Genomic DNA, 20741 nt, shown 5'->3' on the forward strand with positions numbered 1-20741 from the left:
CTGCATCTAAATAAGTTAATTCTCAGAAAGTGCAATATGATGGTCTCTGAATTAAAATGTAGAACAAAATTATTAGCAGAATTATTCTGTCTTTTATTTGAATTTTGATCAGGCCTTTTTTAAAAAAACAAACAAACCTGCTCACTGTATGTATATTGTATTATTTTAATTGCAATGGTAGGATTGGATTCCATACTACGCATGGTAATAGGTGGCATTGAACTGTACAGAGCCCCCGAAGAGGAGGGACTGGAGCCCTGACAGAGGGTCATTGGGCAAAAAGGACTGCTGTTGCAGTCAAGGCTAAATTGATAAAGAAGAGGAAGAATTACAGCCCATTTTCTAAGATCCATCGTTTTGCTTGCTGTGTCTTGAGAAAAGAGCTTTGATGCGGAGGGATGAACTGAGCTGAGAGCTAATGTATGGAAACAGTCAGAAACAGAGCTAAGGTTGAGAGTGAAGAGGCCAAGCCCTCAACAGAAAGATTCTAGGAGTAGGCAACTGGGTGCCATCCAGATGTTTTAGACTACAACTACCACAATCCTTGACCATTGGTTGGCTGGGGCTTGTGGGGCTTGTAGTCCAAAACATCTGGAGGGCATCAGGTTGCCTATGTCTAGTTCTTCTACCATTCTAGAATATGACTGAACTATATTTTCAGTATAGTTGGGATCCCTTTTGAATCAAAATTTTAATTTAATATTGGACCACCAAGAGCTCCCACCTTAAAACCTTCCAGCACTCCTGGAACTGTAAAAAGCTGTCTTAAGGATAGTGCACTGAGTTTGACACAGAATTTCTCAAAGTTCATTATAGCAAGCCTCCCTAAATTGAAAACAAAACACTTTGGTCTACCTCTACTGTAAGTGAGAAGAGAAGTAAGAAACCAAACTCCCTGACATCCTAGAGTCTTGGGCTATGGACCAAGTAAGAAAAGTCTGTGAAAAAGAGTTTAAAAAGTATATCACTAGAAGCAAATAATAAATGCAAATGGTCTATTTATTACTAGAAAACTTTTTAGCAACCACTCTTATATGTGGATAATTTTGAATGGAGATTAGAGGGCCAAACCTCTTTTCTCCAAGTGGATGCTGGGAAACACAGCCATTGCTGTCCCCAGTTCTTCACTTTCCTTATCCTCCCTGAAACATAATGAGAGAGATCAGAATCCACTAGATAGAGGATGAAGTAGGCTCACCGGAGCCTGCCCCCTCTTGCTTGGAAGGCAAGAGAGAAACACTGGAATGTCATTTGCTCTCAGGTCTGTCACCCTTTCTGAGTTGGAAAGGAGAGAAGGGATTGGTGGGGAGGAGGTCACATGGCCTCAGGAGGTGCTTGTATATGCCTAGACTAAGTAATGAACTCTGGTAAAGTATTAGAGAAAATGACAACTTTCTGCAAGTGAAGGGATTTGCAAACAGCATTTCTTCAACCTAAGCAGTAGTTTGAGGGTAGTGCTACTTTCCTGAGGGGAGCTAATTTGGGTCAAAGGTAGAGCTGTTTGCTTAAATTGAATGTAACTCTATGATTGGATTCAGATGACACAATAACCCATGATGGGTTAAATAAGCCATGATGGCTTATTTGGCCAAAACAACCCACTCTGATAGCCCATGGTCTGTGCTAGGGGTTATTTAACCCATTGTGGGTTACCGTATCATTTGGCAGTCACCGTGGGTTATTTGGTGGCCTACAGAGTTGTGAGGCAAGAGCAGTTAAGATTGCTGCCGTTCTGCTCCTCCCGGGCTTTAGCATATTAGCACTATTGGGAACATGCTGAAGTGATTAAGCCAGCAGTGTCCATGGGGGGAAATGTGCAATTGGTAACAGAGGCATCTATGCCAGCACTGTCTATGGCGGGGGGGGGGGAGGGGAATGTGCAATTCCACTTTAGTGCTAAAGCGCCATAGTGCTTTAGTGAGATTGGGAACACTTAAGGGCACCTAGCAATGACTATGGGGGAAATACACAATTGAAAGTTTTGTGCATGTGTTGGGTGCCTCCCAACGAGGGGAGGCTGCCTATGAACTTTTGTCCTGATCCTGCATACTTCCAAGGGTTTATTTGTGCCACCCCCTTTTTGTTGCACCCCAGATTTTCCTTCCTCTGAGTGTAATTGCACAGGGGTTTGATAGTGCATCGGGTGCCTCGTGGCTAGGAGAAGCTGTATGTGATGTTTGGTCCTGATCCTACAAACCCCCAAGGGTTTCTTTGTACCACCCCTTTTTGGTGCACACTGGGATTTCATTCCTTGTAGCCCCTGCTGCAACGTAATGAATGGGTGAAACAGTGCCACTGCTTGGGTGGAAGTACCGCAGCGGGACAAAGGGCGGGCCGGGGGATGAGTCAGTTTAGGCACAGTAGCTTAACAAGTTTTGCACAGTAGCATATTAGCCCGGTCATGTGGCAAGGCATCATAGACTATTTCAAAAACAAGCTACTGTGTGTAGCTTATTCCGCCACCGTGGACTAAAGTGACGTCTAAATGTGTCCTATGACATACCTGCAGTTTTCAACTGGGAAGGATATTCCTCCTCTGCCACCATTAATTCTTCTTTTGCATTACACAAGCACCCCAACCCAATGTAGTGATTATAAGAAGGTAGGCTATATCAACATCTGGGCTGAGAGGATTGCTGTTAAGTTACCCCTAACTTGTTAAGAGTTTCAAGTTCAGTTGAGTCCCCTCTCTTACACATATCAGTGGTATCTGGCACTACAGTCTCCTTGACTTATTGGTGCTTTGAGTTGAAGACTGGTGCTCAAGTAATCCTTACCAGAGTCTCTTTTTACTCCAGAGGATTTTGATATGGCATTGGTTGTTGGGGAAAACTGTAAGGTTAGTTCCTTCTCTTTTGCTCATGTAAAATAAATATTGCAGTTGGTGGTGACAGTACTGCTATTAAGCCCTAATAGTGCTAACTATTACAACTTGCTGCTCATGTTGAACTCTTCACTGCGTACCGTTTTTTTTTTTAAGATCCTTTCTCAGCTCAACTGTTTGAACACTTTACTATTTATTTTATTTTATTAAAACATTTCTATCCCACCCTATATCATTAAGATCTCAGGGCGGCGTACGGACAAAATCAATTTAAAAAGTATAAAACAATAAATAATTTAAACACCTAAAAACATATTAAATTATTAAACAAGCTAATACCAGTTAAAATCTAAAACAATAAAACAGTTAAAACAATGTGCTAGGGAATGCATTTAGTCCTCAAAGGCTTTGGTAAAAAGCCATGTTTTTACTTTGCGCCGAAATGAGACAAATGTCTGCGCCACACGGGCCTCCAAGGGGAGGGCATTCTACAACCAGGGTGCCACAGCAGAGAAGGCCTTTTCCCACATCCCACCATAGTGTACGTCTCGTACTGGTGGGATGCACAGGAGGGCCCCTCCAACAGATCTCAGTTCTCGGGCAAGCATATACAGGGATAGGTGCCCCCTCAAATATCGAGGTCCCAAGCCACTTAGGGCTTTAAATGTCATCACCAGAACCTTGACTTGAATTCCGACTGGAAGTGTATTGGCAGCCAGTGCAATTCCTTTAAAACTGGTGTGATTTAGTTTTTACGAGATGTTCTGATCAACAGTCTAGCTGCTGCATTTTGCACTAGCTGCAACTTCCAAGTCATCTTCAAGGGCAGCCCCATGTAAAGTGCATTGCAATAGTCTAATCGGGAAGTCACCAGCACATGTACTACTGTGGCTAGGTTATCCCTGCTCAGGAAAGGCCATAGCTGGCGATTAGATGAAGCTGGCCCCAAGTACTCCGGGCCATAGAGTCCACCTGGGGCTCCAGTCACAGGGATGGATCTAGGAGTACTCCCAAGCTACACACCTGCTCCTTCAGGGGGAGTGCAACCCCATCCAGGACAGGTAGCTTACCCAATTCCCAGACTTGGGAACCACCAATCCACAGAGCTTCTATCTTGTCAGGATTTAGCTTCAGTTTATTGGCCCTCATCCAGCTCATTATAGCCTCCCGGCACTGGCTCAGTACCTTCACCACCTCAGCCGACTCCGACGACAAGGAGAAATAGAACTGAGTATCATCAGCGTACTGGTGACACCCCACCCCAAAACTCCTAATGATCTCTCCCAACAGCTTCATATAGATGTTGAACAGCATGGGGGATAGAATAGAACCCTGTGGCACCACACATCTTAATTGCCATGGGGTAGAGCAGGAATCCCACAATACCACTCTCTGGAAGCGGCCCTGCAGGTAGGAGTGGAACCACTGTAGCGCAGTGACCCCAACTCCCATCCTGCAGAGCTGATCCAGTAAGACACCATGATCAATGGTGTCAAAAGCCGCTGAGAGATCCAGGAAGATCAACAGGGTAGAACTACCCCTGTCTTTCACCTGGTATAGGTCATCAGTCAGAGCAACCAATGCCATTTCACTGCCATACCCTGGCCTGAAACCAGACTGAAATGGATCCAGATAATCAGTTTCCTCCAAGAACGTCTGAAGCTGCCCAGCCACCACACACTCAAGCACCTTGCCCAAAAGGGGGATATTGGCAATGGGGCAATAGTTCTCACACACCTCTGGGTCCAGTGATGGCTCCTTCAGGAAAGGGTGCACTACAGCCTCTTTCAAGGCGGCAGACACCACGCCTGACAGAGCGAAGAATTTACCACTCCCTGGGCCCACCCAGCCAATCCACCCCTGCTAGATCGTATCAGCCAAGATGGGCAAGGATCAAGCTTACATGTGGTGGGCCGGACTGATTCAAGCGTCTTGTCCACATCATCAGGCTGCAATAGGGATGTCAGAGAATTCCGCCATGGATCTTGGTGAGGCCGAATGCCAGTGCATTCAGCCTCCCGAAATCCGTGGTGGAACGAAGCCCCCCCACCCCGCAAAATGGGCCCGGAATGGAGCACCTACCTGCTGCCATCTGCGCTGCATTGCGAATGGTGGCCGCATCTGCGGCCACCATTCACTTCTTCCATATAGCCATGATAGGCTACGTAAATACTTACGTAGCCTATCACGGCTAACGCAGGGACGCCATTTGCGTCCCTGTGGAGGCCGTGATAGGCTACGCAAGTATTTACGTAGCCTATCATGGCAGGGGAGGGGGAACCCAGCATACGCAAATGGCGGTGGCTATCGCCATTTGCGTACACTGGGTTTTTTCCCCCTGCCGTGATAGGCTACGTAAATATTTACATAGCCTATCACAGCTCAATACAGGGACGCAAATGGCAGCGGCTACGACAGCCACCATTTGCGTCCCTGCAGGGCTGCCCAGCGGCCGGATGTCCACCTGCGGGCGGCCGGAGCCAGCTGGCAGCTCTGCGGCTTGGCTGTGGAGCGGATCCGGGGGGAGGGACGGAGCGCCTCCCCCCTGTTGAGGATTCCAGGGGGAGGGATGGAGCGCCTCCCTCCCACTGCAGATTGCCCGGCGCAGAGCCAGGTAGATGTTTCGTACATCCCTACTGTTTCATTGCCCATAGATCTTACCTTTTTGAAGGGTGACATTCGCGGTGGGGGGGAGGCGCTCCGTCCTTCCCCCCGAAATTTTCTCCGGACGGCTCCGCTCCATGGAGATTCCGTGGAGCTGCTAGCCAGTGCTGCCCGCAGCTGGACATCTGGCCGCTGGGCAGCCTGCAGGGACGCAAATGGAGGCTGCCGTAGCCGCCTCCATTTGCGTCCCTGTATTTTGCCGTGATAGGCTATGTAAATATTTACATAGCCTATCATGGCAAAAAACAAAACAAAACAGCAAACGCAAATGGCAGCGGGGATGCCATTTGCGTCCGCACTAGCCCGGCTGTGGATTGGCCCAGCCAGCAGCTCCACAGACACGCTGCGGAGCAGAGCTGGCCGGGGAGGATTCCGGGGGGGAGGAACGGATTGCCTCCCCCCCATCACGGATTCCGGGGGGAGGACTGGATCGCCCCCCCCCACGGACCTCAGCAGAACAAGGGTAAGTGGGGTTTCGTAAACCCTTAGTCAGTTCCCTAGTATTGCTGACAAAGGGTCAGATCAAGTGACTTCACAATAGCTTTGCTCATCTCCAGGAACACAACACAGCTTCTCTCACTTTTAATGTTAGGGCCTCTGCGGTGCATGTTAGAATCAGAGGCACACTGCTGGAAGAGATTATGCCATGTAGTCACATGTATTGCACAGTGTAGTCATAGAGAAAAAAAGGAGAGCCTTGCTCATTGTTGTCATGCAAATTTCCTCTGTTTTTCTGTAGAAAGGAAGCATAGCTTCCATCAAAGACATGACGGTAATTAAGCAGAAGGACTGATTCTTCCTTTCAAGTGAAGAAAGATGTTGCATACTCTTCGTAGAAGAAGAAACTGGAATAATGCAGCCTATTTACTAGGATCAAACAATGCCCCTGAAGGCTGGAATTAAAGAACTAGATGCCTTTGAAACCACCTTTTTGAGATTGTTACTTTGTTCAATAAGAACTACTTTTATATCCCTTTGTAAGCTTTTCTCTGATTTTACAAATCCATATTAGCTGGTGCTGTGATCACATCAAAGCAACGTAACAATTGGTTCAATAGCTTTTTCCTCTGATTCTTCTAAAATGTTAAATAGGTATATGTGTGTGTGTGTGTGTGTGTGTGTGTGTGTATGGGGTGGGGTCGGGGGGTGGGGGGAATCTTGCTGTGATTTCTTTTTATGTGATTTTCCTGTTATTATGTCTGCAAATAACTGTACATTTTAGATAGTTCATATACATGAGAGGAAACAAGTAATGCTTCCTATTTCTAGATTACGACAAAATGTTTGAGGTCAGTATTTCATCAGTAATAACGTAAAACAGTGGATGTTAAAGTATAATGGTTTAATATTCTGTTTAGCGTATGATAAGCTATTTTTGCAGCACAGATCTTTTCAATGAACCCATGAATTACTACATTTTTGTAAAAAAGCAATCTAACAATGCTTTCTGCTACACGTTTACTCACAAGTAAGTCCCATTGCTTACTTCCACATAGGTGTATATAGGATTGCAGCATGTAATACTACACTTCAGTTTTACAGGTATATAAAAACTAGAATTACAACTAGTTTATGGGTGCAATCCAACATAAAGTTAGATATGTTTAAACTCATGAAACTGAAAACAAATTTAGAAATGCTTATTAAGTCATGCCTAACTTTGTGCTGGATTGTAGTGAGGATCTTTTGTTGAGTATATTTAGGCTCCATAGCATGAAGCTGGATGTTCTCACGTAGTTTTCTCCCTAATCCACTGAAAGGAAAAAGTGCTTTGAAGGCCTTTGATGTTGTTGGCCTGGTTTGTTTTCTCTCCTCAGAAGCCTTGTACTTTCTTAGTACTTTCTGGGAAGTACAACTGTGGTCATACTTCCCAGAAAGGGGACCCATCTTCAGCCCCTGAATAAGGCTTTCACCACTGCAGTACTACAGCAATTATATTGCTTATATATACACTGTTTACAATTGTATACACTGTATACAATTATATATACACTGGAGCCAGTGTAGTGTAGTGGTGACAGTGACGGACTGGGAGCCGGGAGATCCGGGTTCTAGTCCCCACTTGGCCATGGAAGCTCACTGGGTGACTTTGGGCCAGTCACAGACTCTCAGCCCAACCTACCTCACAGGGTTGTTGTTGTGAGGATACAACGGTGAGGAGGAGGATAATGTAAGCCGCCTTGAGTTCCTTGCAAGAGGGAGAAAGGCGGGGTATAAATGCAATAAATGCAATAAATAAATATATTGCATATAAGCTGCAGTGTTACCAACATCTATTGTTTTCTCTCACCTATGCACTCCCAATGGCTAATTTTGGGAGTCCTTCTCCAAATCCTTATTACCAGAGTATACGGTATCAGTGGAACTTCAATTGTTCTCCACATTCCTGTCCCCATTGGCCCCAAGAAGGTGACTTCTTTAAAGAGACATAAAAACCGAAACCCAAGAAACCTTGTCGCCTACACAGAAATGCCTTAAGGCTCCATGAACCCAAGCTATAGATATTCTCTTCACAATCCCCATTTCCATTTTTGCAGCATGATCCTTGCTGTTCCTCCAGTCCTGGTGATAATTGTCATATTATCCTCCCCCACCCCACCTAAATGTGTCTCTTTAACACAATTCCATAGGACTTCTAATTGACTTGACCTGGTACACAAGTCAGGTCAGCCATAGGTGTCAATCACCTGACATAAGTGCAATCCTATGCATTTTTACTCAGAAGAGAGCTTGACTGTATTCAGTGGAACTTACTTCTTGGTTAATGTGTTTCAGATTGCAGCCTGTGTAAGGCCAGTTCTCCAGAGCCATATGCATGACTATACCCAGACTGAGTATGAAAACAGAGGAAACTCCCTTTGTGAACTCCATTTGTAAAGGTTGGTATTGTACACTCTGAACATATCTGGAACCACCTTAATTCAGGACACCCACGTTTTGCAAATACCCACCCAGTCATTAGAAAAGCAACAGACACAGATTTATCTTTCCACATGCAAAAGTAAAACTTTAAATGTCAAGAGCTTTAAGCCATTTCTGTCCTAGGTGAATCCTTTAAAAATTACTTCCACTGTTTCTGATTTATTTCTCCCCTGATGGGTTTATGACACTTTTTGCTGTTTCTCATTTATCTGGCAGGTTTGAACTTTGCATGCAGCGACAGAGCTTTGATGTAAGCTGCATGGTTTTACAGGAAAGAGCAACGTGACACCTCAGAAGTATTTTTAAAAACTTTGGGGGGTTTGTCTTCATTCTCAGAGTCAGTGTTAACTACCTTTAATATTTTCCCATACTTATGCATAATCTTTTTCTATTCCTTGTCCTTCTGTCCTTTTTATCAAGGGTCTGGAGAGGTCTGAGTGGACTAATTGTATACAAGCATAAGCAACTTGTATAGATTGGGTGTATTCTATGTAGCTGACTTTGAAACATAATTGTATTAAGTGCATCTATTTCTCATCTGCACGACACATTTCATTTAAATGTATGCATATTTCTAATGATTTCTCATGGAGCATTTAGGCTAGGTCATCTCGTCAAGCTGGTAAAGATTCTGGGCAAGTGTGTTTTAAATCACGGAAGTATAGTAGAGAGCAGAATTGCATAAACCAAGATTCTGTAAAAATGCAGAAGGTGGTCATGGCATTTGGAAGAGAATTCAGTTTCCTCAAAAACTCAGTTTGTTAGTTGGTTCTTTTCTTTCACTCTTTTTCTTTTTTTTCTTTTTTTTTAAAGCAAGCTTCTTGCTCTCATGGTCACATAGATAATGCTTGAAAGAGTAGTTGAGCAATCTCTAGTCAGTCTCAGAAACCAAAGAAGCATGACTAGCAGAAGGAGAATAAATTATGTAAAGTACTAAACATTGCAGATTAAAATATGCAATATAAGAAAAAATAATGCAAATTAATTAGATTTGTACGATATATACAGGCCACTGAATCCTGTATTTCAAGACACAAAGTTTGACACAGAAGTTGGACTCTATTTGTGTGTCTGTGTATGTCTGCCTGCAGAGTAAACATAGGGATGTCTTATGTGTGGAGTTCACGTTTGGAAGCCATGTTGCTTAGGACCTCTTATCATAACTGGCAATACATCCTGTGAACTCAATGGCTACAATATTTGGAAGCCATGGAGGCTATTCTTACCCTGTCTAAAACAACAATATATAAAGAAAATAATGATATATATGGAGTAAATTGCTACAAGATGGTGATGGACAATGGCTTATTTTGCTTCTAAAATCCTGCTGGGGGCAATCTGCACAGAGATGCCTTCCAACACAATTCAGTTTAAAACTGCATTTTCATCCATTTGGGTTCGCTTCTCCCGTGGCACACGCAGCCAGTTAAAGTGGCTTATACATGAGGAAAAACCCGCTTTCGCACGGCAGACTGCACGAGAAACTGCATTAGTTCAGGCATAGGTGGGTGGAGTCTTGTGGCATTTAAAAAAAGTTATTAAACTAATGCACAGGTCTGCTGCAGCATGTACGCGGAGATTTAAAACAAAAGGCAATGCAATTCCCAATCCCCCACCCCTCTCCCTTCCCATGCTGAGTAAGTGCAACTGAAGACAATGTGATTTACTTCTGGGTAGAAATGTTTACCTGGGCTGTTTTCAGCTAGTTGTTCCTTGAGGTCATTAATCTTATGTGAATAATGTGTACCTGTGCAAAAGTGGAGATTTTTAAAAAAGAAACGTCATCCCAACAGCAATGTGCTGACTTTCTTGGGAGTAAGGCTCATTTGGGAAAAAACAAAACATGATCATTGGAGGATGAAGCCAACTCCTCTCTTTGGGTCCATCCTTTGCTGACACAACTTTCCCTTCCTCCTGGCAGTGCTGCTCCCCCCAGCCCCAGCCAAAGCCAGTATCACCAGTTGGGATCACACAGACTTCCAAACTGCACCGAAGCCGGAGTAATGGGAAAATCCATCACAAAACGCCTTTGCAAAAATGGGGTTTTACAGCATGAAAACCTGGGATTGATGCAGATTGGGGTAACACCATATATCATGCCCATGTGTGAGGCGCAGTATCATCAGAGTAAATCTCCCGTGTAGATCCACCCCAGTATCAGCAAGATGTGTGAAGAGTTACAAAGTTTGAAAAATGGTATTCAGTAGAATATATGTGAGTTACATACTAACATCTAGACCAGCCTTCCCCAACTTGGTGCCCTCCAGATGTCTGACTACAACTCCCAGGATTCCTGATCACCAGCCATGCTGGCTAGGGCTGATGGGAATTGGAGTGCAAAACATCTGGATTACACCAGGTTAGAGCAGGCTGAACTAGACAGAAGATGGTCCTTTGAATATAGCAGTATTAGATTGAGACTGATTACCCACCTTCGAGCTTTGTTAAACATTCATGAACAGAGCAAGCTCCTCCTCCTAATCCACTGCTCCAATTACTCTTCTATAAATACTATAGAACTAGTCTCTCTTTTAGGAAAGGTGTAAAAAGAAATAAATTGGTGGCAGAGAAGTTCTGCATGAATCCAGTGATCCGCAAAGCACCTTTGAAACCTGCAAATAATCAGGTGCAGCTAAGGTTTGGGGTTACAGGGCAATCACATTTTTAAAAGTCAAAGAGGAATGTGCTTAAAATCCAAAGGCAGAGAGAGAAGCTTCAGATGGCTGAGTGGGGAGATGGAAGTGAGGAGATGGGTAGGAACAGGGTCAAGGGAGCAAGTTGTAGGACTGAGGTAGAGTGAAATGGAGTCATTTCGGATTCTGAAAGTGTGGGGAAGGGGAGCTGAAAGGGATGTGGGACAGAATGTTGACCTTTTGTTGCTGTAAGCCACCTTGGGAGGGCTTCTGCCCTGAAAGGTGGCTAAAAAATATTTCATACAAACAAATATTTTTTGTGGAGAACGTTGACCTTTCTGTTGTTGGATAATACCTTTTGTAGGCTGCCATCCTAAACAGAATTATCTTGAAGAAAGTCCCATTGAACTCATGGAACTTACTTCTGAGTAGTCATATATAGGAGTTCAGCATAACAATGTAATCATATGCAAGTTTACTCAGAAGTAAATTCCACTGAGTACAACGAGGCTTACTTCCTTGTAAGTATGCATAGGACTGTGGCCTTAAAGTAATAAATGGTTGGACCCGTACAAAATCTGCCTCCAGAAGATTGAGGCACTACTGATAAACTACATTTTACATTTTTCTGTTTCCTGAACTAAGCAACTAATACAAGAAACATCTGCAGTTTATTTCGTTATTTTTGAAATGTGAACTTATTCTTTGGCATGCAGACAACTAATCATTTAATTCAATAAACTGTGCAACCCATTTTTTATGATTCCTGCCCTTTAGGAAATATGAGGTGACATAATATTATCATCTCTTAATTAATTTCAGAATGGGCTTGTATTTTAAAAGGCAAGAATATTTTTATTAACCAGGCACAGGCAACTTTTAAACCTTCTCCACAACCCAGCCAGTCAAAGTATTTTTTAAAGTTATTTATTCCCCCTGAACTTAGTGGGACTCAAAAAAAAAATCATAATCTTCACATTAACGTGATTATAATCCTAACCAACTATGTTAATAAATACATTTTGTTCTTGTACCTATTAGCCTAATTATACTATTTCAGAGGTCAATACTTAGCCTGAAAACAGCACGGTCAACCTGAACAATATTTTTAATTATTTTTCCTCTACCAAGTCCTCCAAAAAGTCTATCTCTTTGGTTTTTTGTATTGGCCTCCTGTTCTGCCTGATTTTATTGTTTGTTTGTTGTTGTTGTTGTTGTTGTTGTCATTGTCCTTGTTGTAGTTCTTGATGATGATGGTGATTAATTTATGTTAGATTTTATTATTTTGTCATTTTAAAGACTGTTGTAAGCTGCCTTGAGCACTGGAAATGTAGTGGAAGCGTGGGATGTAAATATTTTTTAAATAAACAAATAAACAAACAAATACATAATAAACCTTGCTGTAAATAATGCCCATTTCAGGGTTAACCCCCCTTTCAATGTTCTGTCATTGATTGCCTTGATCAAACAAGAGAAGACTTTATGCATTTCAGTTTGTTACTACCTATTTGCATTTTTCATGTATATGGTCCTGCACAACATTTATAAAATAGTTTAAGATTTTGAATTGAAACTGCATGTACAGCCCTATTATTGAGCACTTGTTTTTAAGTTTATAATGGCTCACAAGGGCGAGTGTAAAATGGGCAGTATTATTCCAGTATAGGGCCAAAGAGATCTACCACACTGTGCAGATCCTTACACTATCTCTGACATCACCCTCATTACTGACACCACCACTACCACCACTACTAATGCGTACTTCTTTCACACCAAGAGCATGTTGAGGGTTGCACACTACATAGCTGTGATGTGGACTTTGCTCAGAGGACTTACAGTGCACAACTGAGGTGGATGAACAGAGGTGAAGGGAAACATCAGGGATTGACCAACGTGTAGCAAGAATGGAGTATGATAAAGAGGTGGCTTTGGATGTTCAGAACAAATAAGACAAAGGAATGTCAGCTGCTTTGGTGAAGATATTGAATCTTCATGAGGAATTAAGGAGACAGTGTGATGTAGTGGTTAGAGTGTTGGACTAGGATTGGGGAGACCCACCTTCAAATCCCCACTCAGCCATGAAGCTCACTGGGTGAACTTGGGCTAGTTACTGTCTTTCTGCCTAACCTGCCCCACAGAGTTGTTTCAAGAATAAAATGAGGCAGAATCATGTACACTGTACAGCTCCTTGGAGGAAGGGTGGGATATAATTGTATCCTTCTGAGGATCTATCTGAGGTGGGACTTGGAAGCCCTGTCATACGGTGGCTCCAGTCTTTCGTGGAGGTCCGATTTCAGAAGGTGGTGCTTCGGATTCCTGTTTGATGGCCTGTGGTGTTTCTCACGGTTCCATCCTATTCCCCCATGCTATTTAACATGTACATGAACCCACTGTGAAAGGTTGTCTGGGGTTTGAGGGTTCAATGCCACCAGTATGCTGATGACTCCCAGCTCTACCTCTCGTTGCCATCCATATCCAAAGAAGCTGGATTCTCATTCTAAATCAGTGTATGATGTCAGTAATGGAATAGATGAGGGTAAACAAATTGAAGCTTAATCCAAACAAGAAGGAGGTGCTCCTGGTTAGTTGAAAGACAGATCAGGGACTCAACCTGTGCTGGATGGGGTCACACTCCCCCTGAAGACTCAGGCTCACAGTTTGGGTATACTCCTAGACTTGGCCCTGAACCTGGATGCCCAGGTCTTGGCAGTGGCCAAGAGCATGTTTGCAAGCTCATCTGAGACTAGTGCACCAGCTGCACCTGATCCTAGAGATATCTCATCTAGCCATGCCTTTGTTATAATCCTGTTTAGACTACTATAACGTTCTCTACTTGAGGCTGCCCTTGGAAACTGTTTGGAAACTTCACTTGGTTCAGAATACCATGGCCAGACTGTTGACCAGGGCCAGTTACACAGGGAGCCCATGACTCCCTTGTTACAGCAGCTTCACTGGCTACTGGTCACAATTACAAGTGTTTCTGGGCACAATTACAAGTGCTGGTTATGACCTAGAAAGCCCAATACAGCCTTGTACCAGGCTACTAGAAAGACCCACTTCTCCCACATGGGTCTGCCCAGGTTTTAAGATCCTAGGGGAAGACCCTTCTCTTAGTACCACTGCCTTCAGAGGCACATTTGGTGGTGATGTAAGAGAGGGCCTTCTGGGTAGCTGCTCCCAGGATATGCAACTCTATGCCAAGAGAGGCTAGTTTGGCTCTGTCTCTGCTCTCGGGCAAAGACATTTTTATTCAAGCAGACCATTGGCATGTAATCTGGTTTGCTGGGGTGAGTGCTGCTTTATTCTGTTACTGATGTTTTCAAATTGTGTTTTTAATCTGGCTGCACTGGCTATCAGTTGTTTTCCGAGCCAAATTCAAGGTCTTGGCTTTGACCTTTAAAACCCTATATGGTTCAGGCCCAGCCTATCTTGAGGAGCGCCTCCAGCAACACCAGACAGGCCGCTCAACAAGATCAGCCTCGGATGGCCTTCTGTCTGTCCCATCAGCCAGGACAGCTAGGCTGGTGAGGACGAGGGAGACAGCCTTCTCTGGTGGCCCCCACTCTGTGGAACTCCCTCCCTAGGGAACTCCGCCATGCCCCCTCTTTAATGAGCTTCCGCCACGCATTGAAAACGTGGTTGTTCAGGCAGGCATTTGGGGTGGGTCAGGGTATTTTTAGAACATGATGTTTTAATGCTTAATTTTACTGTTTTTGATTGTTGTATAGTTGTACATTGCCCAGAGTAGCTGGGTGACTGGCCAGATGGGTGATTAAGAAATTTAATTAATAAATAAATCTGTTTTATTATTATTTTAACCAAGTTTTTATTGTAAAATATTTTCCTCTTATTATTGTTAGCCACCTTGAGCTCCATTTTTTGTGTGGAAAGGTGGGATACAAATACAATCCATTTTTTGTGTGGAAAGGTGGGATACAAATACAATCAATCAATAATAGAGAACAGCAAAGCTCCTCAAAGACAAAGAGAATATTAATATGAAAACGTCAAAAGGATCTCAGAGAATCATGAGTCTACTGAAACACAGGTCATCAGGACTTTTCAGTAATTCATTCCTGTGTGAGAATACACTCAAGCACCCGATACTGACATTATAGAATCAAAGCATAAACTGGGTTACTTTGATCCAAACTAAATGGCTGTATGTCTATGTGAATTCACCAAGGAGAGCATCATAAAGTTGTTGCTTTTGCTTAGCAACCCTACAGGTATATATGGGCATACCTCTGCCTTTTCTGTGCAGGTGAAAGCACAGGATGACAATCTGGAAAGGCCCAGATTAAGAATCAGATAACCTGACCTTTCTCTCTGTGTAGGAATAGTGAAGTACATCTAGCCCTCCCCCACCCGCCGCTGTTTTTTTCTTCAGAAGCTGCTTGTACATGTTTAGAGCACATGCCAAATGAATTTGAGTAAATGGTTCAGGGCAACTCTAAATTTCTCAAAGGAAAGATGACACTTTTTACATCCCTGCTAGTAGTTAAATTAACCCAGCAGGAAATTAAATTAAGTTTCCCATAAAATAATTATACTGATATTTTTAAAAGGCATAGTTTTTGCAACCTCAAGATGGGAAACTCAAACTTGTGTCCTAAACTTTATAAAATCAATGGACATATAACGTGCTCAGTTTATTAAACATCAATATTTACTAAAATATTCTAGGCAAAAATTTCAATAAATCAGATCACTTCCTAATGGAATTTCATTTTCTCTTAATCATATTTACACCTTGATTGTTAGGTGCCTTTCTGATCAGCATGGATGACCTAGATATTGCTTTTAAGATTTGTTGTTGTCGTTCAGTCGTGTCCCCATGGACACGACTTCATGACCCCATGGAACATAGCTCGCCAGGCCTTCCTGTCCTCCGCTCTCCCCCGGAGCGTGCTCAAGTTCATATTCATTGCATCGGTGATGCCACCTAGCCATCTCATCCTCTGCCGTCCCCTTCTCCTTTTGCCTTCAGTCTTTCCCAGCATCAGGGTCTTTTCCAGGGAGTTTTCTCATTAGGTGGCCAAAATATTTGAGCTTCAGCTTCAGCTTTTAAGATACCTCTTTCCATTACTAGCTTTCTCCTCCTCCTCTCTATTTTCCATACAATTATATTGAAGCTCAGGCTAGGGCAAGGGTGGAGAATTAGCCTGAAGGCTGGATTCAGTTTTGAAGAAGGGGGGTGGGGATGGGATTTCCAGTAGTGGGTGGGAAAGAAGGCAAAGGGGGATGAAGCCAAAAATACAAAAAATACCAGCATGTTGTAGCTTAAAGCTCTTGCTGCCACTAAGAACGTGTCTACACCAGCCTAAAATCCCTCATTTAAAATGGGGCTTTCTGCTTCCGTTTTAAATGCAGGATCACAATGGACTCCCTTTACACGTGCTTCCTCCCCCAATTTTCCCCCTCCTTCTCCCCCTTATCTGAGTCTTCCATATGTTTCATTGATCTAGCTCCTCTTCTTGCTGCTTTTCCTTTTTCATGGAGGGAACTCAATCAGAATACAAGCGGGGTAATTTGATACCTCATTTTCTCTGATCTATTAAAAAATGTAATAAGGGTCATTTAGTGCAGGAGATGCCCTGGAGGTATCATCTAAAGGGCCCACAAAGTTCTGTGAATGAGTAATCTCAATAGCAGGATAAAAGCTCCATGTGAAGAAGCCCTAAGCCTTAGGAGAGAGGCATTTCAACCTTTTAGAATGGGGAAAAACTGTACAAAACCCACAATACAATAGGTGTTTGGGGGAAAGGAGGTCAGGCCAAGGAAGGGACATGGCCATCTGGGAAACCCAGGAGGGCCAGATTGGGGAACCCCAAGGAATGTCAGATTTGGCTGCCAGGCCTGAGGTTCCCCACCCCTGGGCTGGGGCAGTAATCAGGGGGTTTGCTGGTCAAGATTGTTAGATCAAGAACAAATCTCTGTTAGTAGATGGTGAAGCCTCTCATTTCTATCTTTTATGGCCACAAAAAAAAAGGTGACAGCACCACTGAAGACACAATATTATCAGAAAAGTTATCATTTTAAATAATTGCTAATAAAAAGGAAGAAAACAACTGTGTACAACTTCTTGAACACTGCTTTCCCCAGTTCCAGAGTAGGCTGGGTTTTACTGATGGTGTAGCAGAGGAAACTGCTCCTAGCTCCATAGATCCTTCACATTACATCTGGGTTGGCTCCCAAGTGCGACTATGCTACTCCTAGTTCTTTGGAGATCTTTATTTAGCCTTACTGAAAGATGAGAGATGTGCCATGAACTGCACACCCACCATGCTTGCTCAAGCTCTGGAACAGCAGAATCTATCACATGCTAGATTCCATCTGCAAAAGTCATTGCTGGATGAAAACTAGTTTAAATTCCCACTTTTACCTCTCGATCTGGAGAAGACCATCTTGGGAACCTCTTCTGTCCCTTTTTGCTGCCCCTTCAATACTTTACATTAGAGGACAGCACAAACCCTAAGTTTGTGTACGATTATGTTTTAACCTATATCTTAAAACGAGGTGGTATCTTGATTGAGTTGACTGAGCTTTGGTCAACTGCTGATCCTCAACTCTGGGTAGAGAAGGGCAACACTTCCACAGATTTTTTCTGGCCTTGATTTGCTATTGTACTCAGCGCACATGACCATACCACATTTTATGGTAAAAGGTATCTTAGGCAAACATGGGCTTCCTACAAGAAGAGAGGGTGAGAAATTAAATTATGAGTTAGCGTTTCTGAGGCCTCTCTTTTATTTTAATGTGGTTTTGTGGTATCCTAACTAGAGCATTTTGTAGAGCATTATGGTCAGCAATAGAGAGTATTTACTAAAATACAGTCATATGAAAGGAGTGGGGTATGCTGTTCTAGTAGTGCCATATATGCTCATTCAGTTCCATTCAAAAAGCAGTGCCAGAACCACAGTTCTTCCCCTTTCTCTGATCACCAGCTTTCTACTTCGTTGCTCAGACATCTGCAGCTGAAGTTCAGCCATTCTCCAGTTGCTTTTACAATCATAAATACAGAACTCCAAAAGGTATGTCAGTATAAAGGCACAAAAAAGGAGAAATTAATGTTACACTGATGATGTTGTGGTATCAAGGTTACAGCCCTTCCCCCATCCCTTATGTCCTAACAGCCTCTTTATTTAAAGGGTATGGATGGGAGCATAGGCACAGCTGAGAGAACCAAAATGTAAGCAGAATTGCTGCTTCCTCTAAAGCAGGAGTGAGCACCTTCTGGAGGTTGGGGGAGGGGGTTGCATTGTCCCCTGCACAACCTACCAGGGGCTGCAGCCCACCCTGTTGCCAAATTTGCCACCGTGGAGCTGAAAATCATAGTATTTTTCAGAGAAGGAAGGCATGCAAGGAGCACAGCCTTGTTTCCAAGAAGAATTGCACTTCCAGGAGGTTTCCGGGAAAATAATTTTGCCTGCAAACAAGGGACACACTCCCTACATGCACTGTTTCTTTGGAAAATCCCTGTGATTTTTGCCACCACTGGGTCAGCAAATTTAGCAGTTGTGACGGCAACAGGAAAACACAGGAGGGGGGGGTGTGCGCGCGCGCGCGCGCATGCAAAAATGGCCATGAGGGGTGCATGCCGCCTACGGGCAACATGTTGTGCATCCCTCTCCTAACACCCCGCACACAACCCTGGAAACAGATAAGTGGTGCTATAAAAGCTACTGGCACCAACCCTCCTACACATGCCAGTCCAGGTCCTGAATGCAGAGATCCTGCTCGAAGAACTGCGTGCATAGCTCCTTTCTATGCACATGGTTCCCAAGCAGTGGTGCATACCAGGAAGCCTGCATCCATGTGCAAATTGCTTTCATTATGCAGTAAGTTTTGTGACTTTCCCATTTCTAATTTTCATGGGACACTTTGATCGCTTGTGTAGCAGGCTCCATGTGTCAAAAGCCTGCCCTGCATTACATTTGATCCTTATTTGCCATGTTCCTACAGCACACTTTCCATATATTAAAAACCTCATTTTCAGCCCTTTTTTGGTTATGAACAGTTTATTGAAAGATTTTTGATTCTATACATAAACAATCCCCATTTCCCTTCTCTCCGTCCATCCATCATCTGTTTGCCTCCACCTCCTACCCCATATATATGTAATTTATACATATGCACACACACACCATTTGGAAAAACATAATAAAATATAAAAATAAAAGTAAATAAACAAGAAAGCAAGTATATGTATAAAACATACATCATACAAAACACTCCTGAGTTATAGCTAAAATTAACACAATTGACATCCCTCTCTGGCGTGGTTCAAGTGGCATCTAGTCTGTGTACCAAGAATCCACCCCAAACACTTCCAGTTTTTCCCATATTTCCAGTGGGGCTGCTTGCATTAGCATTTTTTCAACCATCTCCCAGTGGAGACTTATACTTCCAGGGCCCGAGTGTCATATGTTTAGCAACTAAAAATGCCCTTATTAGCCATGCCTTGGGGATATGCGTGTGGGTGCAGGAGTCCAATCAACATGGATTATTTTTAAATGCTCACCATCACCTTTTGCTATAAGGAAACCTGCTAGTGATTGTATGATGCTATTCTTAAAATGTTCAGCTCCTAGTTGTTTGACTTCTTTACACAGATAAAGCTGAAACCGCAGCGCAGCCACGCTTATGTACTACATACAGTTTTAGACTAAGACTCACCTTCGTCATAAAAGCCAGACTGGATTTGAAGAATCCTAGGGAGAGATTTTGGATCCAAGGAATGGATGAAGTTTCTTAGGCTAGAAGCCATGGTCTGTAGAGCAGCAGGGAGATTTGGTGTTCAAAGAAAAACACCTCATGCGAGGCTCTTTCTTTTCTCTCCTTGCACTTAAAAAACAAGCCTGTGAAATCTGAAACAAGCTTTCTGTTGAAAGAGAGACGTTCTCAAGCCTTTTCACTGTGGAGACCACTTCCTCTGGGTTGGTGCAAGACAGGAATAGGAAGCTTCAAGAGAACTGCATTCAGCACCTGGGTATGAACTACCTTGTGCCTGTGCCAATTTGGCCTACAGAAAAGACAGTCTGTATTGGCTTATACCAGTACTAGAACAAGGGGTGTTGAAGGATTTTGTCACTGACACTGAGAGTGTGGGTTGCTACCTAAGGCAGATGCACCAACACACACACACACACACACACACACACCCCTTGACTTGAGCTTTTGATAGTTTGGCATTGAGCTTCTGGAACAAAGTACTGTTTTTTCTTCTTTTGAAAGAAGGCATGAACAGTCCCTGAACAGATAAAATGAAACTGGCTTGTATTTTGCTACTGTTGCTTTGCAGAATTCATAAAGGAAGGAGAGGTAGCCAGTTTAAAGGGAATGTGCCAGCTGTAACCTGCTGTGGCTAGTTGAAACTAGCAGGAATGTTTGCATAGAGACTGAACAGCTGTGGCTGGGTCTAGGCATAAAGCAGAATGCAGTGGTAGAACTACAGCATTCTAGTCAGATGACTTGTGGGGGACACCACTTTAAATGGTTCCCCCATCTAAAACACTTCATGCCAATAGAGGATTAGGGGATAAAAGTTCCAGCTCAGCTCTTTGCTTATTGTGCTCCTTTTCTATTTTCAGGAAATTTTAAACATAGGGCAGCTTTCAAAAACGTGATCTTTTGCTTGCAGAATGAAGTGGCTCAGTTCATTCCACCACTCAGTTCATTCCACCGGCATTCTACAG

General features: G+C 43.3%; 1 protein-coding gene across 1 annotated transcript in view; it reads right to left on the reverse strand.

Annotated features, from left to right (window-relative positions):
- The window catches only part of THEMIS (thymocyte selection associated), a 107845-nt gene extending 87606 nt beyond the window's left edge, over window positions 1-20239 (reverse strand). Inside the window, exon 1 of the mRNA XM_084827483.1 lies at window positions 19723-20239. Coding sequence (XP_084683609.1) covers window positions 19723-19813 — 91 coding nt within the window. The 5' untranslated portion in view covers window positions 19814-20239. The remainder of the gene's footprint in view (window positions 1-19722) is intronic.
- Between the last annotated feature and the right edge of the window lie 502 nt (window positions 20240-20741).

Source organism: Heloderma suspectum, chromosome 1 (assembly GCF_057233095.1).
Source record: "Heloderma suspectum isolate Gila_16-S chromosome 1, 16-S_ref, whole genome shotgun sequence".
Classification (NCBI taxonomy): domain Eukaryota; kingdom Metazoa; phylum Chordata; class Lepidosauria; order Squamata; family Helodermatidae; genus Heloderma; species Heloderma suspectum.